Here is a 17,072-nt window from a genome sequence, read left to right as displayed (position 1 = left end):
TGACATCTGGCGGATTGCACCAACACGTCTAAGCTGAGTGGTTGTTTTGACTGTGACAAATCACAAGCGAATGATCACAGTCAAACCAACACATATTTTATGTTGGTGCAATTCTATGATTTTATATCATTCAAGTAGTGTTGTCAATTCACTGTTTTTTAATTAAATGGGTTGTGTTTATTAAAGTTTTAAATACACTTTTACCATGTTCTACACGTATTAATTAAACAAACCCCTAAACTGCAAAATATTGAAGCAATGAAGTTATAGGTTGCAGCTGTAATGAGTTCCAGAATCAGGTAATAAAATTTAATATTCCAAATACTAAAAGGCCAAGGAAACCACTTTCTATTTTTGCCTTCGTCATTTCCGAACCTATTTAAAGCTGGTGGTTTTGCAGGGAAAATGTCGAGCATTTTTTTGAATGTTTCTGTGAAGTGGTACCACCTAATGACACCAAAGAGGCCTGGATTATTCAGCAATACCCTGAAAAGTACAAGGACCTGGAGGTGCTTAAAGCAGTCCCTAAATTTGCATATCCTTACAAATTCACCAAGTAATGTTTCATATAAGTCAGATTTAATTTGATAAGTTAAGTGATTTACAGCGAAGTTATCCAACACTATTCATTTGTGCTGACAGATTTGGAGTCCAAATGGACTTATGGGTTTTGCAGGCATGATCCCAAATCTGAAACTGCCATTGTAGTTTTAAGTTACTTACCCTGGCACCAGTCATTTTACAAGTTAGTTTAATTATTGTTTTAGCTGAGGTTTTTAAGTAATTGGTTTGCAGGTTTCTAGACACCACTGCAGTATTAATGCACAGTTCACGTACAGAAGATCTTAGAGAGTTTCTATCTACAGTTTACAGCACTAGAATAGTGGAACCAGGCAAAAGAATCACCATACCATTCAATCAAGGCCAAAGTGTAAGATTAACTCAAACGTTAAAAATGTTGTTTTTAATATTTGTTTTGTAGACTTTTACAGTTGATGTCCCAAGACCTTTTCAACTACCAAGCATCCCAGAAAATGTAAGTTGTACATTTTGGCAATTATTTCTATGTTAAATTATTATCTTTGCAATTTACAGAGGAACCTTACAGAGTACTACAATGCAGTGGACACCACCAACATGATGATCATATTTGCTTCTATGTTATATGAAAGAAGAATAATTTTCATTTCTAGACAGTTAAAAAGATTAAGTGCCTGTGTCCAATCAGCTAATGACATTATATACCCCATGATTTGGCAGCACATTTTTATTCCACTGTTGCCACTTTCTTTAGTTGATTACCTGTTGGCACCCATGCCATTTTTGATTGGTGTACCTGAAGAAGTTTTCAAGGTAACTACTAAATAATACAGATTGTTTTGTTGATGTTAATGTTGCTTTCTAGACAGTAAATAGGGCTGAAATAGGTGATGTGGTGATTCTGGATGCCGACAACAACACTGTGGACACTCCCTTTGATGATTTAAATAACTTACCTCAAGATGTGGTCAGTTTTTTAATTTTTTTAGTTTTACTAACTTAATGTCAGTAGATTACTTCTTTGAGGAAACAACTGCGCAACAAGTCGGCCGAATTGGGCGATTGGGTCCCAAGGGCGTTTCTAAGGGCTCTAGTGCAGCTGATAGGCGGTTATAGGGACGCTTTAAAGTTTCAGCCAGGCCAGAAAGTTAGTTTTGATGAGGAACGTTTTATTGAAACTAGACCAGTTAGTCTGCAACCTTTTTTAAGGAAAATGCTTCAGCTGCAGATATTTCAACAGGTAGTTAAATTAATTCAATGAATGAGTTTTTTACCTTTCAATCTTATTTAATAGTATAAAATGCAACATATCTAATTTATTAATCAATCAGTTAGCAATTTACTGCTGAAATTACCTTGATATTTAGTTTTTGGAGTTTGAGCTAAACCACAAGCTGCACAACTAACCGTATTGTTCTTACTTACGTAAATCGTTGTCCGATCTGCTGTTGTCCACTATTCACAAATCCACTAGTCAATAATAATGATTCAACTAATTTAAGTTTGAAAAAATTAATCTTTAACGGACCGAAAAGCAAACTCACAAACAACAAATCTTTGCGGTTTTTAGGTTACTACTAACTGCGCAGTAGGCGAAAATGGCGTCTTCCGTTTTAGTCAAAACGGAAGGTGGTTTGGTGATTGGTAAAAAAAAAGTAGGAAACTGAAAGTTGCTTTTTTTGACCAATCATAAACTAGTATTAATAGTTACGATATGAACGCAACCCTTTACTTGACAAATATAACATCCGTTTGTCAAGGTGACATTACAAAATTTTCCGGTTACAGTTTATTGATGAACGACTGAACTTACTGAATACCGGGCGTGGATTTTCAGACGAGTTTGAGTTTGAACTAGAAAACTACTCGGCTAAATCCGGTAACAAGTTAAAGCAGCAATACAAGGAATGGACAAAAGAAGGTTCTGCCTTCTTTAAAAGCGTTAAAGATAAGGTAAATTATTACAAAATGGCGTTTGGGTTTGTCTAGTAATTTTGGTGGTTTCAGGCTAATCCTGCAATGAAGTCGGCAGTAAAAACGGTGAGTAACTGATTGTTTGATGCTTATAAGCTTGTACACGGTTGGAATATAGGTTAAAGATGGGGGGAAGGGTGTGAAAAGCGCTTATAAGGGTTTACGATCCAAGCTGAAAGATGGCGGTTCTGACTATGCCAGTGCAAAGCCGAGGTCAGCGCCCAATTCCCCCACCACTAAAAGAAAGACCATGTCTGACTTTATGGTGCCTGTAGCAAGCTATAAAAAGGACGCCTCTTTAGCCATTAAAAATGCCAATTTACAAAGGTTTGTTGTTACAACTTTTAGGCGCCATTTTATAAGGGATTTGCAGGTCGTACAGTCCTTTAAGTCCCAGTTCGCACCCTAATACACCTGATGTACTCGATACACCGCGAAGTGGCAGTCCTGTTGACATACCCCGCATCGATTTAATGACAGAAATGAAGGACTTACTGCAGTTAAACTTGGATACACCTCCAGTGGATCGTTCGGTGAGTTTTGCGCTTTTCTGTTTCAAGTGCAAGTCCAGACGTTTTGGTTTTGTGCAGTTGAAGCCTGTGAGGAGTTTGGAAAACTTTAAAAGTTCGCCAGCCAGTCCGGAGCGCTGGAATTTGCCACCACCACGACCATCCTTGCCACCTTTACCTTCAATATCAAGCCGATTTTACACCTCAAATCATCGTGACACTAGTAACCTGTTGCAATCTCCGCTAGAGGACTCGTTTTCGCCGCCTGCAAGACAAAGTGACCTGCTGGACACCACCAAGTCTTTTATTGTAGGTGGGGGCCAGAACGAAAACGGTGACTCTGTTTTTTATCTGGCCAATCGCAACACCGTGGACGTTGTCAAGTTGACACCTCCCGCGTCATTTTCATCTACAAGCAGACGGAAGGTTGGTAAGCAAACACAATCTGAGTTTTTTAGTGTTATTTTTCTTACCAGCAGCCTGACACCAGCGAAGACCTAATCCGATTGGATTCAGCGTCAGACTTGGACGATTTCGATCCACTAAAATCGCACTCGTCCACTTCGTCCTATTCAACTCCTTCGGACAATCAATCAACCCCGATGAGTGTCCTGAACCCGTTGTACAGTTCCTCCTACGAGAATCACCATATCATGGCGAATGGGGCGCAAGCCGCCCGCTTTAGTCGACAGGATCAGGATTTGTTGAAGGATTACGGCTTGAATTTCAATTTTGATCCGTTTGCCGCGCAGTCGTCCAGTCAGAGCAACGCCCAACGTCAATGGACCAAGTTTGATTGAAATACGCACAAATGACAACAAAGAAAAAACATTCCTAGTAAGTACAGAAAAGACTGGCCATGTAACATATACTGCGTTGAGCGTTTTTTTGATTAAGAGATTGCCATGTCTAGTCAAATATGGCATAAATCAAAGTATCATGAGATGACGTAAATTTGTCATATTGTTTACGCCCTTAAAAAAACACTCAAGTAGGTTTACCTGAAAGAAAGCAAACCGATCAAAGCTGTACTTGTTTATTGTTTTTATTGTTAAGTTGATTTTATTTATACACCGCCTTATTTGGCATTTATTGCAATATTGTGCTCTAATAGTGAAATTTTCTTTTTTTGAGTGAGTTGAAAAATGCTCCAAAACTGTCACACCCATTAACTAATACCTTGATTTTTGAAAGTGATTATAGACAGGTAAAGACCGGCTTAAGTCCTCTAGAACAACCTGTGTGCTAAATGATTTCCCCCTTATTAACTTCATATAGACTTAGCTGTGATATGAAACATTTTATAATATTTCAAACTAATTGAATGTAATTTGTTTGTATATTGAAATAAAACAAGCAAACAGGTATGAAAATTTCATATAATAAGGAGACAGAGTCTCTTGACAAAGAGTCTTTTCTTACCCAAATAATTTTCATACCTGTGTAATAAATATATGTGTGTGTGTCTGTTCTCAACAAATTAACCTCCCAATATTACAAGTATATTAATTTTATCCTAATATTAAAATTAATGTATAAAGTACCTAATCAAAGATTAGCATAAAATGAAATAATAGTAAATAAATCGCAAAAATAATTGAAAAATCCCACTTAGAGATTGGTCAGAAAAACCTGCTTTTACTTGACCAATCACAAACTAGGAATGAAACCTTGAATTCACTACAAAAATTCCATTTCGCGTTCTATGCCCACAAACTTCAATTGTTCAGTGGGGCCATATCTGTAATCGAAAAAGAGCTCCTCGCCCGGTTGAATGGCCCTTTTGGCGAAAATCCCGATACGATGATCGCCATTAACCATCATCACTTTGGCGTAACAGTTCGGATTGATTGAGTGATTGGCAAAACGGATTTTGTTGCCTTTACGTGTAGCATCCACCACGAAATCTGTGTGTGCAATTTTTTTTATGAAATTTCAACAAATAGATACAGCATTGTCAATTTTACCGTTATTCAAATTAAACAGGAACGAACACATGTACTTATCGTACACTTTTCCACGCCGATCGGCTTCGTCTTGCGATATAATCTCCCCGCAGTACTCGGATATAAACTCGTTCTTTTGAGCGCTGTCTTTGAGGAAAATCCCCCAACCGGCAACATCGGAAGGAGCCATCAGGAGATGCTTATCTACAACAACAGCTTGTACTATACAGTTGTGAGTAATCATGTGACACTTACGCAAACCCCGCTGCACGCTAACATTCTTGCAAGTGATCTTGGTGATGTCAAACTGATCAGCCCCGCAGGTTTGACACAAGTCTGGGTCACATTCCCTCACGGCCAAATAGCATGGACACTGTTTAGTATTGCATTGAGCTTTGCAACGGCATCCGGGAAAGCGGTTCTGACCTGAAAAAGCCGCTTATTTGCTTGGAGAACTAGCAATAGTGCAAGTGCACTTACAATCCGAGCTGCACTGACAGAATTTCTCGCAAAAATTCTGCGCGCCAATGCACGGACAATTGTTGTCGCAATTCTGGCCGGGATGGTCGCATGGCGTGAAATTGTACACGTGATTGCTGCTCGAGTCTTTCTTCAGTTGGATCTTGCGACAGTGCATCGACCAGAGACGGTGCTTCTTTTTCTTCTTGCGGGGCGGCGTGTAGTCACGCATCGTTTCTTCGGCAGGCATGTCAGCCGCCTCTTTTGTCGCAAAATGATACACCTACAAAGAAAAGTCTCTCTGTTTGATGAATGACATTATAAAACGTTCGATTTTACCTGTTGACAGGTTTTCATCAGCATTATCTGTGCAATGGCACAGTAATTGTTGAGAAAGACTTTGTGTAATCCTCGGAACAAGCTTTCATCGGACCCGGTCCATTCGTTGTGATCGTTAGCCCCCATTTGGCCTAACAGACTAAAGGAAGTGACCGTAGACACTAGATCCCCATTTTCGCAATCTAAAAACCGCTAAAATGCATACGAAACGATGATTGCTGAAAGGTTACCTTTGTTGCTATCATTGCTGTCTTCACTGCTGGCTTCATTCCCTGAGTCGACGCTGGTTTGCTTGCAAATCTTCCTGGGATTGTTATTCGAGGGTTTAATAACTGTTTCGGCTGACTCCCCCATCAATTTGCGTTTTTTCTCCTTTTCCTGTTCCTTTTCGGTTTCGACCTTTTCAGATTCCTCAACCTGCTTTGCTTTTGCCGCAATTTTTTCTTTCACCTCCTCCTACAGGAAGAAAATAATTTGTCTACATCCTTTAGCCTGTTTAAGGACTTTACTATCCCCACTACTCACAACAGGCTCCATCTACTGTTAATTGGTTCAAACACCAACAAAACCCATGAAGTTGCCTTACCAGATGCATGTAACAGTCCGGCCCACATGGTTCACTGAACGGTTTCAGGTCCGGACCGCGTCTTTTTTGCAAATTTGGGCCTGGGTGACACGCTTGTAGACCTAATAAAACAGTTGAATTTAACTACCATGATTATTAAGCTACAAAACACAGGATCTTTCAGCTAAAAGTTAAAACTCAAACATCCTGTGCAATAACAAAAATGTGATGTAATGGCATAAAATATGTAAATGATATAAAATATTTCCCCTTTAAACCCAGAAATTAAGATGGCTAATTAAAATATCTAAACATAATAGAAATAATGAGAATGACTAAAAAATAAGGGCTGATTTAGTATGTGAAGTTACCTTCAGATCCTGTACAGGTTTGCCCAGCAAAATTACAGGAACTTGTTACTGTTAAGTCTTAATCAATGCACAACTTCCCCCCTTTTGTTTAGTAGTGATTTTTAAAGCCAAAAATGAACTTAACCTAACATTGGTAAACTGTCACAGTTTAGATACTTACGATGCAGGAAACAGTCATACTTGAAGCACCTTCTGCAGAAAAGGGTGTGGAAGGAATGCATGGTTTGTTCACGGGGTACTGACGCCGCATTTGGACCGTCTATATTGGGAGTGCACTCTGGAGGGGCACTTGGATCTGTCCTTTCTGTTAGCTCTATGTACCTTTAGTAAAAAAATATTAATGTTTTTTATTGTAAAATGAGAAAACTATTACTTGTCTCTCAATTCATCAGGACCCCCTTTGTCAGGAAACTGACTGGATATTGCCTTGAATATTACAGTGCCTGGGAATTCCAGGTTGTCTGTGATTTTTTCTTTAATCTCCCCAAGATCATCTTCAAAAAAAACATAAGTTTGAGGCTAAACATAAATGTACTAACACACCTTTCTCATCTTTTTTACTCTCTGGTTTGTCCTGGTACTGCACCAGGGCATGAACCAACTCAACAAACAACTCATCATCAATAAACCCAGCCTCCTGATCCCCATGCACTTTCCCATCATAGTTTTTAATCAGCTCTTCAATGAATGTCCCATCCTGGTCCAGAATTTCATCCCCCATATAAGGAATGTTGTGCAGTACAGTCTCATCTTCCACCATAAAGTTTTGTTGTATGGGGGCCCAGTTGTACATTGTTGGAATTGGAGTGACTGCATTTATGATTTTTATGGCCACAACTTGTATGTCACCTACAACAGTTTGGTGGTAAGGGTAGTTGGAGGTTGTTTGAGCACTTGGGGTACCTTCATTTCCTATTACTTCAGCCTTTTTCATGCAAGTGGAATGGGCTGGAAGGTCAGGAGTTTGCGCCCAGTAAGCTTTACCATCAGCCCATCTGAAACCACTTTGTAGACTTGAATTAGCCTGGAAACGGTTTTACCTTTTTTGCTCCCCAATCAGTACTTCAGTCACTTGGTCGCGATTTCGGTTCCAGGCCAATTTGACTTCATCCGCTCTTTTATAGCGTTTTTGCTGCCGTAAACGCAAATATTCCTGTTTGACGCGCTTCTTCCAGTCGCAAGGAACTTTGTTTTTAGACATAATTAGCCACTTTAACGTGTTTAAAGTAAAATTAAAATTGTAAACAAAAAAAGTACCACCAAAAAAAAAAATGGACAAACTAATTTATTCCCTAACCTTAACCTAAGACTTAATATGACATTACTGACAGCTGACGTAGTTCAAGTCTAGTGTCATTCAAAACTTAACCTCCATCCAGCATTCAGGTTAAACTAAAAAAAAAAATTATGCCTGTATAATAATTTATATTATTTAATTTATGAAAATAACAGGAGATCTTCCAGTTGTATTCAGTGTGGTGCTTCCAAACTATAATGCTTAAAAACTTAAAATTGTAGAATTTACGTAGACGCGTCGTTTACAGTGATTTCCAGCGTTTAAAATGGATTTCCTCCTGACCTACTATACAGACAAATTCGCCAATATAGAGGGGAATATCTTTGAACTTTTCACCGAATTTTACAATTTAGACCTGTAAGTAGTGTATTAACTATTCCCGGGCTTTCAGTGAATGTTTTAATGTGTGTAGGTCACCAGTGGATTCTTGGCTGCAAACTCAGTTTGAAAACAAAGCGGAAAAGGATGACACCCTGTCCACTTTTTATAGGCAAGAGGGAAACAAATGTTACGCCCGCAAGGAGCTGCTAAAGAGCCTTGAATTGTACACCAAAAGTTTATGTTGTGCTACTCCAAATGGGCAGGAGTATGGCTTGGCCCTGGCTAACAGATCTGCAGTTTCATTTGAAATGAGAGAGTTTTCTGTACTGATTTTGTTCAATATCAAATTAGACCAAGTGTAGAATGGTAATTTGCAGAATTGTCTCAGAGACATTGAGCTGTGCTTCAAAACCAACTATCCTAAACATTTGAGACCAAAAATCTACTTAAGGAAAGCAGAGTGTTACTGTGAAACTGGTCTCAAGGACGAATTGGAAAAATGCATGGTTGAAGCACTACAATTTCTACATATTGAAAATGTACCTGACAAAGGTGAGTGTTTAGTGCACCCAAGTCACACACAAACATCAAAGTTTTTTTTTTTGCTGCAGAAAAGCACATTTTAAAAATGAATAAGATTAAGAAAATGCCCCTGAAAGGGCACAATAATTGGGATGGACACAAAGAGAATTTGTATGAACTGCCAGAGTTTGATGAGGGGGAGAGTGACAGTTTTAAATCTGCCTCTTCCAAACTAAAAATGAGGTAAGATTGTTTGTATTAATTGCATTAACTTGGTTAAGAATAAATGTAAAATTGAAGATTTGGCAATGTTGCATTTTGTTTATTTTGCTGTCAATTGGCAGCATATTGGCCTTGTTGGTTGTAGGCTCCATGGTCCTTGCAGGGTAAATGTCACGTCACTATGACGTAATTTGACAAAATTCTATCATCATCAGGTTATCGTGACGTCACATTTGTTCTGCAGGTTCCCTAGAGCATAAAAACGAATGGAAACATTGCAGTCCTGCTATAGTAAAACAATGGGTACGTTCACCCGACGTCAGCGGCTTAGAGCGGTCCTATTTAGTTTGTTATGACTGCTTACTTAGCTTCTAAGCTGCTGACGTCGGGTGAACGTATACAATGACTTCCTTAACTCAGCATTCTGGCTCTCTAAATAATGCGGTGACGTTTTTATTCTTTTTCAGTTATGACGAAACGCGTGGTCGTCACGTGTTAGCAAAAAAAAATATTCGGAAAGGTGAGGTGTTGTTTGTAGAGAAGGCATTTTTGTTCGCCCCCATATTCAAAGATGAAAAAGAGTTTCATCCTTTCAAATGTTACAATTGCCTGAAAGACGTCATCAGTAGCGTACCGTAAGTCGTTTGAGCCCATAATGGGCGGATAATCAGTGAGAGTTGCAGATGTCATTCGTGCACTTTGTGCGTTTACTGCAACGAAAAATGCCGTACCGTATCGTGGGAGGATTGTCATCGGTGGGAGTGTGAGGGAATGCAGGCGAATATATGGTGTGACTTAGGGATCGGTTTTCCCGCCTTAAAGGCCATTTTAAAGGGTGTCAAGTCGGGTTTTAAGACGATAAAAGGGGACCACACAGAAGATTTGAAACATTTCGGAGATAAAGACGACAATTATCCTTATTTTAATCGTTTAGTGTCCCATATTTACAAAAATAAAAACGCCGCTCCCTTCATTTTGGTGAGCTTGTGTTCCACTACTTTTTACAAGTGATTGTAAGTGTTTTATTTGCAGATGGCTACCATCATAGTGAACTACTTGAAAAACTACACAAACTTCTTTGCCTGGTACTTAACGCAACAAAAATGTCCCAAAAACAATTTTACAACGTTGATCAAGTACATCGGAGGTTTGCTCACCAAGCATATCGCTCAATTATCGTGCAATTCGAGTATCATCGAGCACTGGACCTACACGACCAGCGATCTTTTATTTCCTGACGTAATGATTTCAGTCGCTTGCGGCATGTTTCCTTCAGTTAGTATTATGAATCACTCCTGTCGGCCTAATATAACCAACTTGTAAGTATTTTCCTTACATTTACAAGACGATCAGATTGTACTATACATTTGGGACAGTTTCGTCTGTGATACAATCGTCGTCAAGGCCGTTGAGGACATAAACGAAAACGAAGAAATCTTCAACTGTTACGGGGTCGATTATCGAGGATTGGTAAAACGACCCAGACAGAGAGTGTGCAAAAGTTTGTATCATTTTGAATGTAAATGTGTCATATGCAGTGATCCCACCAAAGAAGTGGTAAGTGTTTTGTTTATCATAAACTTGCCATAAGTGTGATTGTTCTACGAAACTTTCAGGAAATGTTTGACAGTTATATTTGTCGAAAATGCAACGGTTTAGTCAGAGAACTGCCGGAAAATTGCACAGTTTGCCGCTGCGTCGATTGCGGTTGCGAATACGCCGTACGACACTTTAAAATGATCAACGAAGAGGCTCAAAAATACCTAAAAAGTACGTTATTTAAACCTCGTTGACTCTTTCTAGGTGTCACTACTGACTTGCAGGTAAAGAGGGACACAAAGTGGAAGTTTTACTCAAATGCCTGAAAATCCGACAGAAGATTTTATACAAGCACCACAAGGATTTTGAAGAGATTTACTACAGACTGTACAGTTACTACTTGGAAACTGGAGACGTAAAAAACATGTTCAAGTATTTCCAATTGTGGCTGGAAAACGAAAAGGCTAGAAAAGGAGAGAGCTACCGCGTGATCGGTACTAAACTGTACGAAGCAGCTTTGGCCATTTTGCACTGTTTGAAGAACAGACAACCTAAACACTGTATTAATCTCAAGTGAGTTCTCAAGTCTTTTTAAGGAATTTCCACTCTCAAGTCACATATTTTCAGGACGTTCCTACAAAACGTTGAAAACATGATAAGGGAAGCTAAAGTAATCTTAAACCTGTACTACCCCACTCACATCACTAACAGACTGAATAAAAAGATTGAGTTTATTTCGAATAAGTAAAAGACGCACACAGGACAATTACTAACTGCCCTAGCATTTACTTTGTTCTTGATATTCAATAAGTAACCGACCGTTTCACTTTCGTTAACGTCCTGGGAGATTAAAATATTTTTTGAAAATGCCATTTTTGTTATTATGAATAAGTTCCGATTTGTAAAAAAAAATAAGTAAATAAAATGTTATATTTAAGAATTTGGTTGTTTTTTTTTATTGTTAATGTTAAAGTGTAATTAGCACTTCAAGCAGCACGATTATAGTTGAACAATTACGAATTGAGGATTGACATGGTGGATGGTGTGTTAGAGCTGTCATGAAACTTTATTTTTTCCAAACCTCTTACTATAAGATAATTAAATACATTTGTAAGACTAGTTTAATTACCTCGAGTTTCGCCTACAATCAGAGCCTTCATTTGAGTGAAAATGCTGCCTTTAGCCAAACCGTAGGCAGCTCCATTTCTCAGGCTTGAATTGGGGCCGCACGGGGCGTACACTTTTTTGGATAGCAACGTTTGATTAGAGCCGTTGGCCAGACCTTGCGGGCCTTTGGCAAACGATTTGTTACAGCCCTGCCACTGCACGTAGTGTTCCCTTAAAAATTACCATGAAAAGACCGAAAAAATGGTGTTAAACTTTACTTACAGTAAAAGTTTATCGTTAGGCCCTTTGGACAGTTTAGCGTTGTGGCCTTGAGTGTTGCACAGGTTGTCAGATTGTCTGCTAAATCTGTTACTGCTTTTATCACTTTTCAGCAGTGATTTTATGGATTGTCTGCTTTGAGTGGTTGGTATTTGGCATTTTGGTTCGGAGGACGTACAGGAAGTATCGGAAGTGGAGTTTCTGCAATTTTTTTTTTGTATAAGAATCACGTAGATAACAAAACAATGGGTTGTTAACCTGCGTAGGTTTTTCTTGGTTTGAGCCTCGCTGTCTTCTTGTTTCATGATTTTTAAGATTTCTCTGGCGCGTTTCTCGTCAAAGTTCACACTCTCCAACGCCATGCAAATCAAGTGATCTGGAACGTCGTCGTAGTTGTCTTTTAAGTTTCGTTTCACTGAAACCACACTCATCGATAAAGAATAGTCACCATAATGTCTCGGAAATACTACCTTTCTCTTTCTCTTCCGCAGATTTCGTTCTAACAGGGACGGCAAGACTTTGAGACTTTTCCTTCTCAATTTTATCACTGTCCACCGTTTTGGTTTTCACAAGAGACGTCACCGGTTTAACAATCTCTTTTTTGCTGTAACCCATCTCACCCAGTTTTTCTGACGTTTTCTGGATGCTGTTTTCGTTATTTTGCAAACACTCCAAGATGATCGTTTCGTCCGCATGGGGAAAAATTGATTTCATGTACCTACGCGCATTTCCACATTAGTTACACTGCTTTGAGTGTTACCCTACCCAGTTTTACCGTAGTTTTAGTTTAGGTGAGGAGTGATTATTGCGCGTCCCTACAAACGGGCTTCCAGCTCTTGATGAGGGTTCTTTAATGTTCAGTTGAATGTTTCGTTGTGGAGGAGGGGTGGAAAAAGGTCCTGGAGTGGTTATTGGATGTTTCTCCACTTGCAAAGCGCTTATAACCAAAGCTTCCCGGTTCAGGTACTTTTTAAGCAACAGTCGGATATGGGTTTCCGTGACTGTAGGAAACATGGCGGCAATTTTTGAAACCGACTCATCCAATAAATTGGCGCTCCGCAATTTAAGAGGACTTATCACGGTTATTTTGGTTTCCTGCAAGCCAAAAACAGTCTGGAAAATGTATGAGAGAGGTAGGGCATACTAAAGTACCTGTGAAGGGACGGAATTGGGTAAGAAAGCTTCTATGGGCGGTAAAGAGTGATTTGGGTGCACTGAATTTCTTCTAATATCAGGTGATCGGTGCGGTTGTGCCTAAAAGTGCAAACTTCCCGCCATAATGTGTCTCTAACTCAAAAGTGAACAAACCTGCATGTGTAGATTATGTTCTATGGACAAATTAGGCGAACGCTTTAAGGCTGCTTGTAAATCTCGTTGTTTCGTCCTCGGATCATCCCAGGTGGTCGTACGCAAATAATAACTGCACAAGAAGTTTAAAACAATTGAAATTTCACAGTTTAAATACGCAAACTTACTGCTTGCAAGAGTTTTCGTCAAATTTACGCTCCCAACCAGATGATAGTCCATTCTGTAGCTCGGTCATTGCACAAAAAAACACCAATTCCACTTGTTAGTATAGAAAATACCCACACTTTCCGCTATTGATTTGTTTGCAAACAAGAAGGCGCAACGTTGCCAATTAGGGGTTGTTCTGCTTTGTCTCATCCCTCTTTACGCACAGTAAGGGTAAAAGCGGGTACATGGCAACGTGTGTGCAATTGCGCGCACGTTATTAGCTTGCACTTGCTATTACATTAATGAAAAGACAGAAAGTAAAGGGTTTTGTAACTACTTTCAGTAAAATGGGGTAAAGCAGTCGCAATAATAGGTCTGTTCGTTTTGAAGCCCCATGTAACCTGCAGAGCGAATTTGACGTCACGATGACGTAGTTGACAGTTGGTCAAAGTATTGCTTTCACAAAATACGTCATTGTGAGGTCACATTCGCTCTGCACGATCCACAAAGCGTCAAAACGAGCCACTATCGAGAGTGTGTGGCACCCCTTGAATAATAAAATTAATTGACTTGGATTGAGGTCAATTCCACAAAAACATCGAACTACGCCACAAATAAATAAATAAACCTTTCAACCAAAAGTCAAAAACGTCTTTAAAACTCACCCTGCTCTAGCTATACATTCATTTCAACATATCTTTGCTGCCACCTGCCACAAACGTAATTTCACTTGAAATACCTCCTCTGGTAGTCCTCCTGCAGGAGCTTCCACCGTTCACCAGGTGAAAATATTCAAAAAAATTACAAAAATTGGTGAAAACCTGAACCGACACTACCAAAATGTCAAGTTTTAAACCAAGGCAAAGCCAACTGCGATAACGTTTGTCTCAAACATACTGAAAACATACAAAATCACCTGGATGCGACTCTCCTCGTCACCGTCATTTAACAACTTTTGTTAAAAGTAAAACCACGTTCATGAAAAAACTTTATCCCTTTCTAAACTTAATCAAATGAATGATAAAATAGAACAAAAAAAATCACCATTACATACCATTTATACCAGAGACAAATTGAATTAAACATAATTGGTGGCACATCTAGGCAACTTTATTCCATTTATTTACAATAATAAAATTTTGACAGCTGACAGTGCTGTCACCAATGTTCTTATTATAGGTTATGTTTTCATTTAAGTTCGTAAACATACCATTGCAACATACTATTTTGAATAACTTTTTCCAGTTTACACAGGACTTAACATGGTAAGTAGGTTAGTTTTAAAATTCTAACATTAACTGAAAATTTGCGGTTTAACCCCCATCACGTTGCTCCACAGGGAAAACACAGCAAAAAACATAAAAAACACAAGTCAAAACACCATTCTAAACCCAGCAGTTCCTCTGAGGAAGAATGGGTGGAAGCTGACTCGGTGGTAAAGTGTCCAGACCGCCCCTCTGATAACGCAGAAAAAAAGAAACACCGCAAACGGCGTCACAGTAGTGCATCTGAAAGTCCAGACAGTCAGAAATTGGATAGAAAGGAATGTGCCGAAAGACGAGAAGACTGGATGAGTTTGCCCACCAGTTTCACCTCAATCTCCACTCAGGACTCTAACAAATTGAAGGAGTTGGAGAAAAAGTTGCAAAAAGAACAGGACCAGTATGACCCTAGGAAAAGCAGCAGAGAGTTAAATAAGTACTGGAAAGATGGTGGGGATGGTTTGCCCAAGTTTCAAAAACCCAGGGAGGGTGATGATCGCAAAGAACGCAGCTACAGGTATGTTACCAACTCACTAAAGTATATATTTACTGTTATTTTACACTCTAAACAGACACAACTCAAGCAGATCGTCACATCACTCAAAATGGCGAAAGTCTGACCCAAAACGTCACAGTGAAGACCCAATACCATCAAGCTCAAAAACCTCAGTGCAGGACAAACCCATAACCCAAAATGATTTAAACCATCTAGCAAGCAGACTGCTAAAAGCTGAAATAATGGGTGACAATAAACTGGTTGAAGAACTCAAAAAAGAATTAGATCAAGCAAGGAAACTGTTCCAAACCAATGGGCCAGACAAGGAGGAAATGCTGATTCAAAACAATAGGCAAGGCCTGGCTAAACCATTGGAAGCACCAAGTAGTGACTACTATACAAATGAAAAACGTCGCAAAAAAACTGCTGAAACCCACTCTGACCAGAAACGCGTACGGTATTTCCCCGACGATGACAAATACTCGCTTCAACAAATGTTTGAAAACGAAAAATACACTTCGGCTAGTGACCAGGACTCAACATTTATGAAAATCGCCTCAAAACTGCGCAAAAACGACGATTTAGACGACTTGTTTGCGGACAGTGCACGACGGGAAAAATCCGACTCTAAAATCGCAGAAGAGACTAGAAGCAAAACGATCAACGAGCACAAAAAAGTGTCCGCCAGTCTGGAGAATTGTTCACGTTGCGTTCAGTCCAGTATGCAAAAACATTTGATTGTATCCATGGGTGAGTATGTGTACCTGTCATTGCCTGCTCACGAACCGTTGCTACCCGGACATTGTCTTATTGTACCGATCCGGCATTGTTGTTCCATTACGCAATTGGATGAGAATGAATGGGACGAAATTAACAACTTTAGGAAGGCTTTGATTAGGCTGTTTCAGACTAAAGAACAGGAACCAGTGTTTTTTGAAATTGCTGTAGGCTTCCACAGGTGACTTACATTTTTTAATATTATCATAATCATACTAATCTGTATGTTCTAGATATCCACACACAGTACTGGAATGTATCCCACTAGATAAATCAGACGCATCTTTAGCTCCCATGTATTTCAAGAAAGCCATAGACGAATCGGAAACCGAGTGGTCCCAAAACAAGAAATTGGTCTCCCTGAGGGGTCGTAACGTACGCCAAGCCATCCCTAAAGAACTAGCCTACTTTGCGGTGGATTTTGGTAGCGAAGAAGGGTTTGCGCACGTGATCGAGGACGAAAAGTTGTTTCCCAAAAATTTCGCTCAGGAAATTATTGGCGGTATCCTGGATTTGGACCATAACTTGTGGCGAAGGCCTGCAAGACAGCCGTTTGACGTGCAAAACAAACGAGTGTTGGAATTTTCCAATCAGTGGAAAGATTTTGACTGCACTGTGTAACATAATAAAAAATGTTTAGTTTGAAAAGAATTGTCCTTTAAATAAAAACTGATAAAAACCCTTATTTTAGGCCAATCCGGTGCTCTCTACCATAAATAGGTGTGGTCTTTATCCAAACATGTTGCACAAACAAAGACAGCAACGTCGACGACATTTGACAGACACAAAAATGCCGTCGTCAATTTACGACAACCAATCACAATCATAGCGACAGTATCAATCCCACATTTTAGACCAATACCGTTTCAGTATAAAAACAAGGTTGATTTTGACGTTTAAAGGTAAACATAAACAAACTTGACATATTTAAAGTATTTTGCCCCCAAACTAATTAAAAATAGATGTAATAATTTAAAAGTTTGACTTCAATCAGATTATCATTACCCACTGAACAATGATAAGTGATAAGTGACATGTGAAGTGGGTCTAAGGTCAAAGGACATAAGACGCGCCCCCCTCAAATGCTGTTTA

General features: G+C 39.2%; 5 protein-coding genes across 9 annotated transcripts; 3 read left to right on the top strand and 2 right to left on the bottom strand.

The window, feature by feature from the left end:
* The first annotated feature begins 71 nt into the window (after positions 1 to 71).
* Positions 72 to 4,478, top strand: LOC145734428 (DENN domain-containing protein 1A-like). 2 transcript variants are annotated; one of them, XM_081987780.1, is made up of 14 exons: positions 72 to 299; positions 401 to 556; positions 608 to 745; positions 796 to 931; positions 983 to 1,036; positions 1,096 to 1,353; positions 1,406 to 1,507; positions 1,553 to 1,780; positions 2,329 to 2,493; positions 2,548 to 2,580; positions 2,633 to 2,841; positions 2,888 to 3,047; positions 3,105 to 3,449; positions 3,500 to 4,478. In XM_081987780.1, the coding sequence occupies exons 1-14, from the start codon at positions 283 to 285 to the stop codon at positions 3,821 to 3,823; spliced, it is 2,325 nt and encodes a 774-aa protein (XP_081843906.1). In that variant the 5' UTR covers positions 72 to 282; the 3' UTR covers positions 3,824 to 4,478. The 2 variants fall into 2 exon arrangements, with proteins under 2 accessions (XP_081843906.1, XP_081843907.1); XM_081987781.1 differs by having other exon boundaries at positions 73 to 299; positions 3,503 to 4,478.
* On the bottom strand, positions 4,385 to 8,009 carry E(z) (histone-lysine N-methyltransferase E(z)). Its single transcript, XM_081987790.1, has 12 exons — positions 7,744 to 8,009; positions 7,607 to 7,698; positions 7,247 to 7,552; positions 7,077 to 7,197; positions 6,864 to 7,024; positions 6,354 to 6,454; positions 5,998 to 6,223; positions 5,768 to 5,949; positions 5,450 to 5,711; positions 5,225 to 5,395; positions 4,991 to 5,173; positions 4,385 to 4,930 (listed from the first exon to the last, which is right to left on the bottom strand). The coding sequence occupies exons 1-12, from the start codon at positions 7,902 to 7,904 to the stop codon at positions 4,704 to 4,706; spliced, it is 2,193 nt and encodes a 730-aa protein (XP_081843916.1). The 5' UTR covers positions 7,905 to 8,009; the 3' UTR covers positions 4,385 to 4,703.
* Positions 7,971 to 14,790, bottom strand: LOC145734460 (uncharacterized). Of its 4 annotated transcripts, none has more exons than XM_081987845.1 (9): positions 14,111 to 14,790; positions 13,466 to 13,736; positions 13,299 to 13,410; positions 13,143 to 13,244; positions 12,766 to 13,085; positions 12,461 to 12,708; positions 11,994 to 12,405; positions 11,734 to 11,942; positions 7,971 to 8,095 (listed from the first exon to the last, which is right to left on the bottom strand). In XM_081987845.1, the coding sequence occupies exons 2-9, from the start codon at positions 13,531 to 13,533 to the stop codon at positions 8,091 to 8,093; spliced, it is 1,476 nt and encodes a 491-aa protein (XP_081843971.1). In that variant the 5' UTR covers positions 13,534 to 13,736; positions 14,111 to 14,790; the 3' UTR covers positions 7,971 to 8,090. The 4 variants fall into 4 exon arrangements, with proteins under 4 accessions (XP_081843971.1, XP_081843972.1, XP_081843970.1 ...); XM_081987846.1 differs by lacking the exon at positions 7,971 to 8,095 and having other exon boundaries at positions 11,652 to 11,942; positions 11,994 to 12,191; positions 12,249 to 12,405; XM_081987844.1 differs by lacking the exon at positions 7,971 to 8,095 and having other exon boundaries at positions 11,652 to 11,942.
* On the top strand, positions 8,099 to 11,544 carry LOC145734436 (protein-lysine N-methyltransferase SMYD4-like). Its single transcript, XM_081987792.1, has 11 exons — positions 8,099 to 8,357; positions 8,413 to 8,644; positions 8,699 to 8,873; positions 8,933 to 9,086; positions 9,533 to 9,700; positions 9,749 to 10,043; positions 10,098 to 10,384; positions 10,442 to 10,622; positions 10,682 to 10,835; positions 10,889 to 11,177; positions 11,232 to 11,544. Exons 1-11 carry the CDS (start codon positions 8,266 to 8,268, stop codon positions 11,350 to 11,352), a joined length of 2,148 nt encoding a protein of 715 aa, XP_081843918.1. The 5' UTR covers positions 8,099 to 8,265; the 3' UTR covers positions 11,353 to 11,544.
* Positions 14,598 to 16,665, top strand: LOC145734451 (CWF19-like protein 2 homolog). The gene is made up of 4 exons (XM_081987824.1): positions 14,598 to 14,710; positions 14,785 to 15,224; positions 15,280 to 16,161; positions 16,214 to 16,665. Exons 1-4 carry the CDS (start codon positions 14,708 to 14,710, stop codon positions 16,599 to 16,601), a joined length of 1,713 nt encoding a protein of 570 aa, XP_081843950.1. The 5' UTR covers positions 14,598 to 14,707; the 3' UTR covers positions 16,602 to 16,665.
* Positions 16,666 to 17,072: the final 407 nt, after the last annotated feature.

The sequence above is a fragment of the Ips typographus genome, linkage group LG10 (genome assembly GCF_016097725.1).
Source record: "Ips typographus isolate SLU linkage group LG10, UJ_Ityp_2.0, whole genome shotgun sequence".
NCBI lineage: Eukaryota > Metazoa > Arthropoda > Insecta > Coleoptera > Curculionidae > Ips > Ips typographus.
Note: the sequence above shows the minus strand (reverse complement) of the source record. Positions and strands in the feature narration are given on the sequence as shown.

What these genes read in the sequence shown, in the direction of transcription:
- LOC145734428 (XM_081987780.1), top strand. An exon ending in TGGCACCAGTCATTTTACAA is followed by an intron (nt 746 to 795) that starts GTTAGTTTAATT and finishes ATTGGTTTGCAG; the next exon opens with GTTTCTAGACACCACTGCAG. An exon ending in TACCAAGCATCCCAGAAAAT is followed by an intron (nt 1,037 to 1,095) that starts GTAAGTTGTACA and finishes TGCAATTTACAG; the next exon opens with AGGAACCTTACAGAGTACTA.
- LOC145734436 (XM_081987792.1), top strand. Translation starts at nt 8,266, where the DNA reads ATGGATTTCCTCCTGACCTACTATACAGACAAATTCGCCAATATAGAG. An exon ending in GAATTTTACAATTTAGACCT is followed by an intron (nt 8,358 to 8,412) that starts GTAAGTAGTGTA and finishes TAATGTGTGTAG; the next exon opens with GTCACCAGTGGATTCTTGGC. An exon ending in TCTTCCAAACTAAAAATGAG is followed by an intron (nt 9,087 to 9,532) that starts GTAAGATTGTTT and finishes ATTCTTTTTCAG; the next exon opens with TTATGACGAAACGCGTGGTC.
- LOC145734460 (XM_081987844.1), bottom strand. Translation starts at nt 13,533, where the DNA reads ATGACCGAGCTACAGAATGGACTATCATCTGGTTGGGAGCGTAAATTT. An exon ending in AACATAATCTACACATGCAG is followed by an intron (nt 13,245 to 13,298) that starts GTTTGTTCACTT and finishes TTGCACTTTTAG; the next exon opens with GCACAACCGCACCGATCACC. An exon ending in TGCGGAAGAGAAAGAGAAAG is followed by an intron (nt 12,406 to 12,460) that starts GTAGTATTTCCG and finishes GTGTGGTTTCAG; the next exon opens with TGAAACGAAACTTAAAAGAC.
- LOC145734451 (XM_081987824.1), top strand. An exon ending in CGCAAAGAACGCAGCTACAG is followed by an intron (nt 15,225 to 15,279) that starts GTATGTTACCAA and finishes CACTCTAAACAG; the next exon opens with ACACAACTCAAGCAGATCGT. An exon ending in ATTGCTGTAGGCTTCCACAG is followed by an intron (nt 16,162 to 16,213) that starts GTGACTTACATT and finishes TGTATGTTCTAG; the next exon opens with ATATCCACACACAGTACTGG.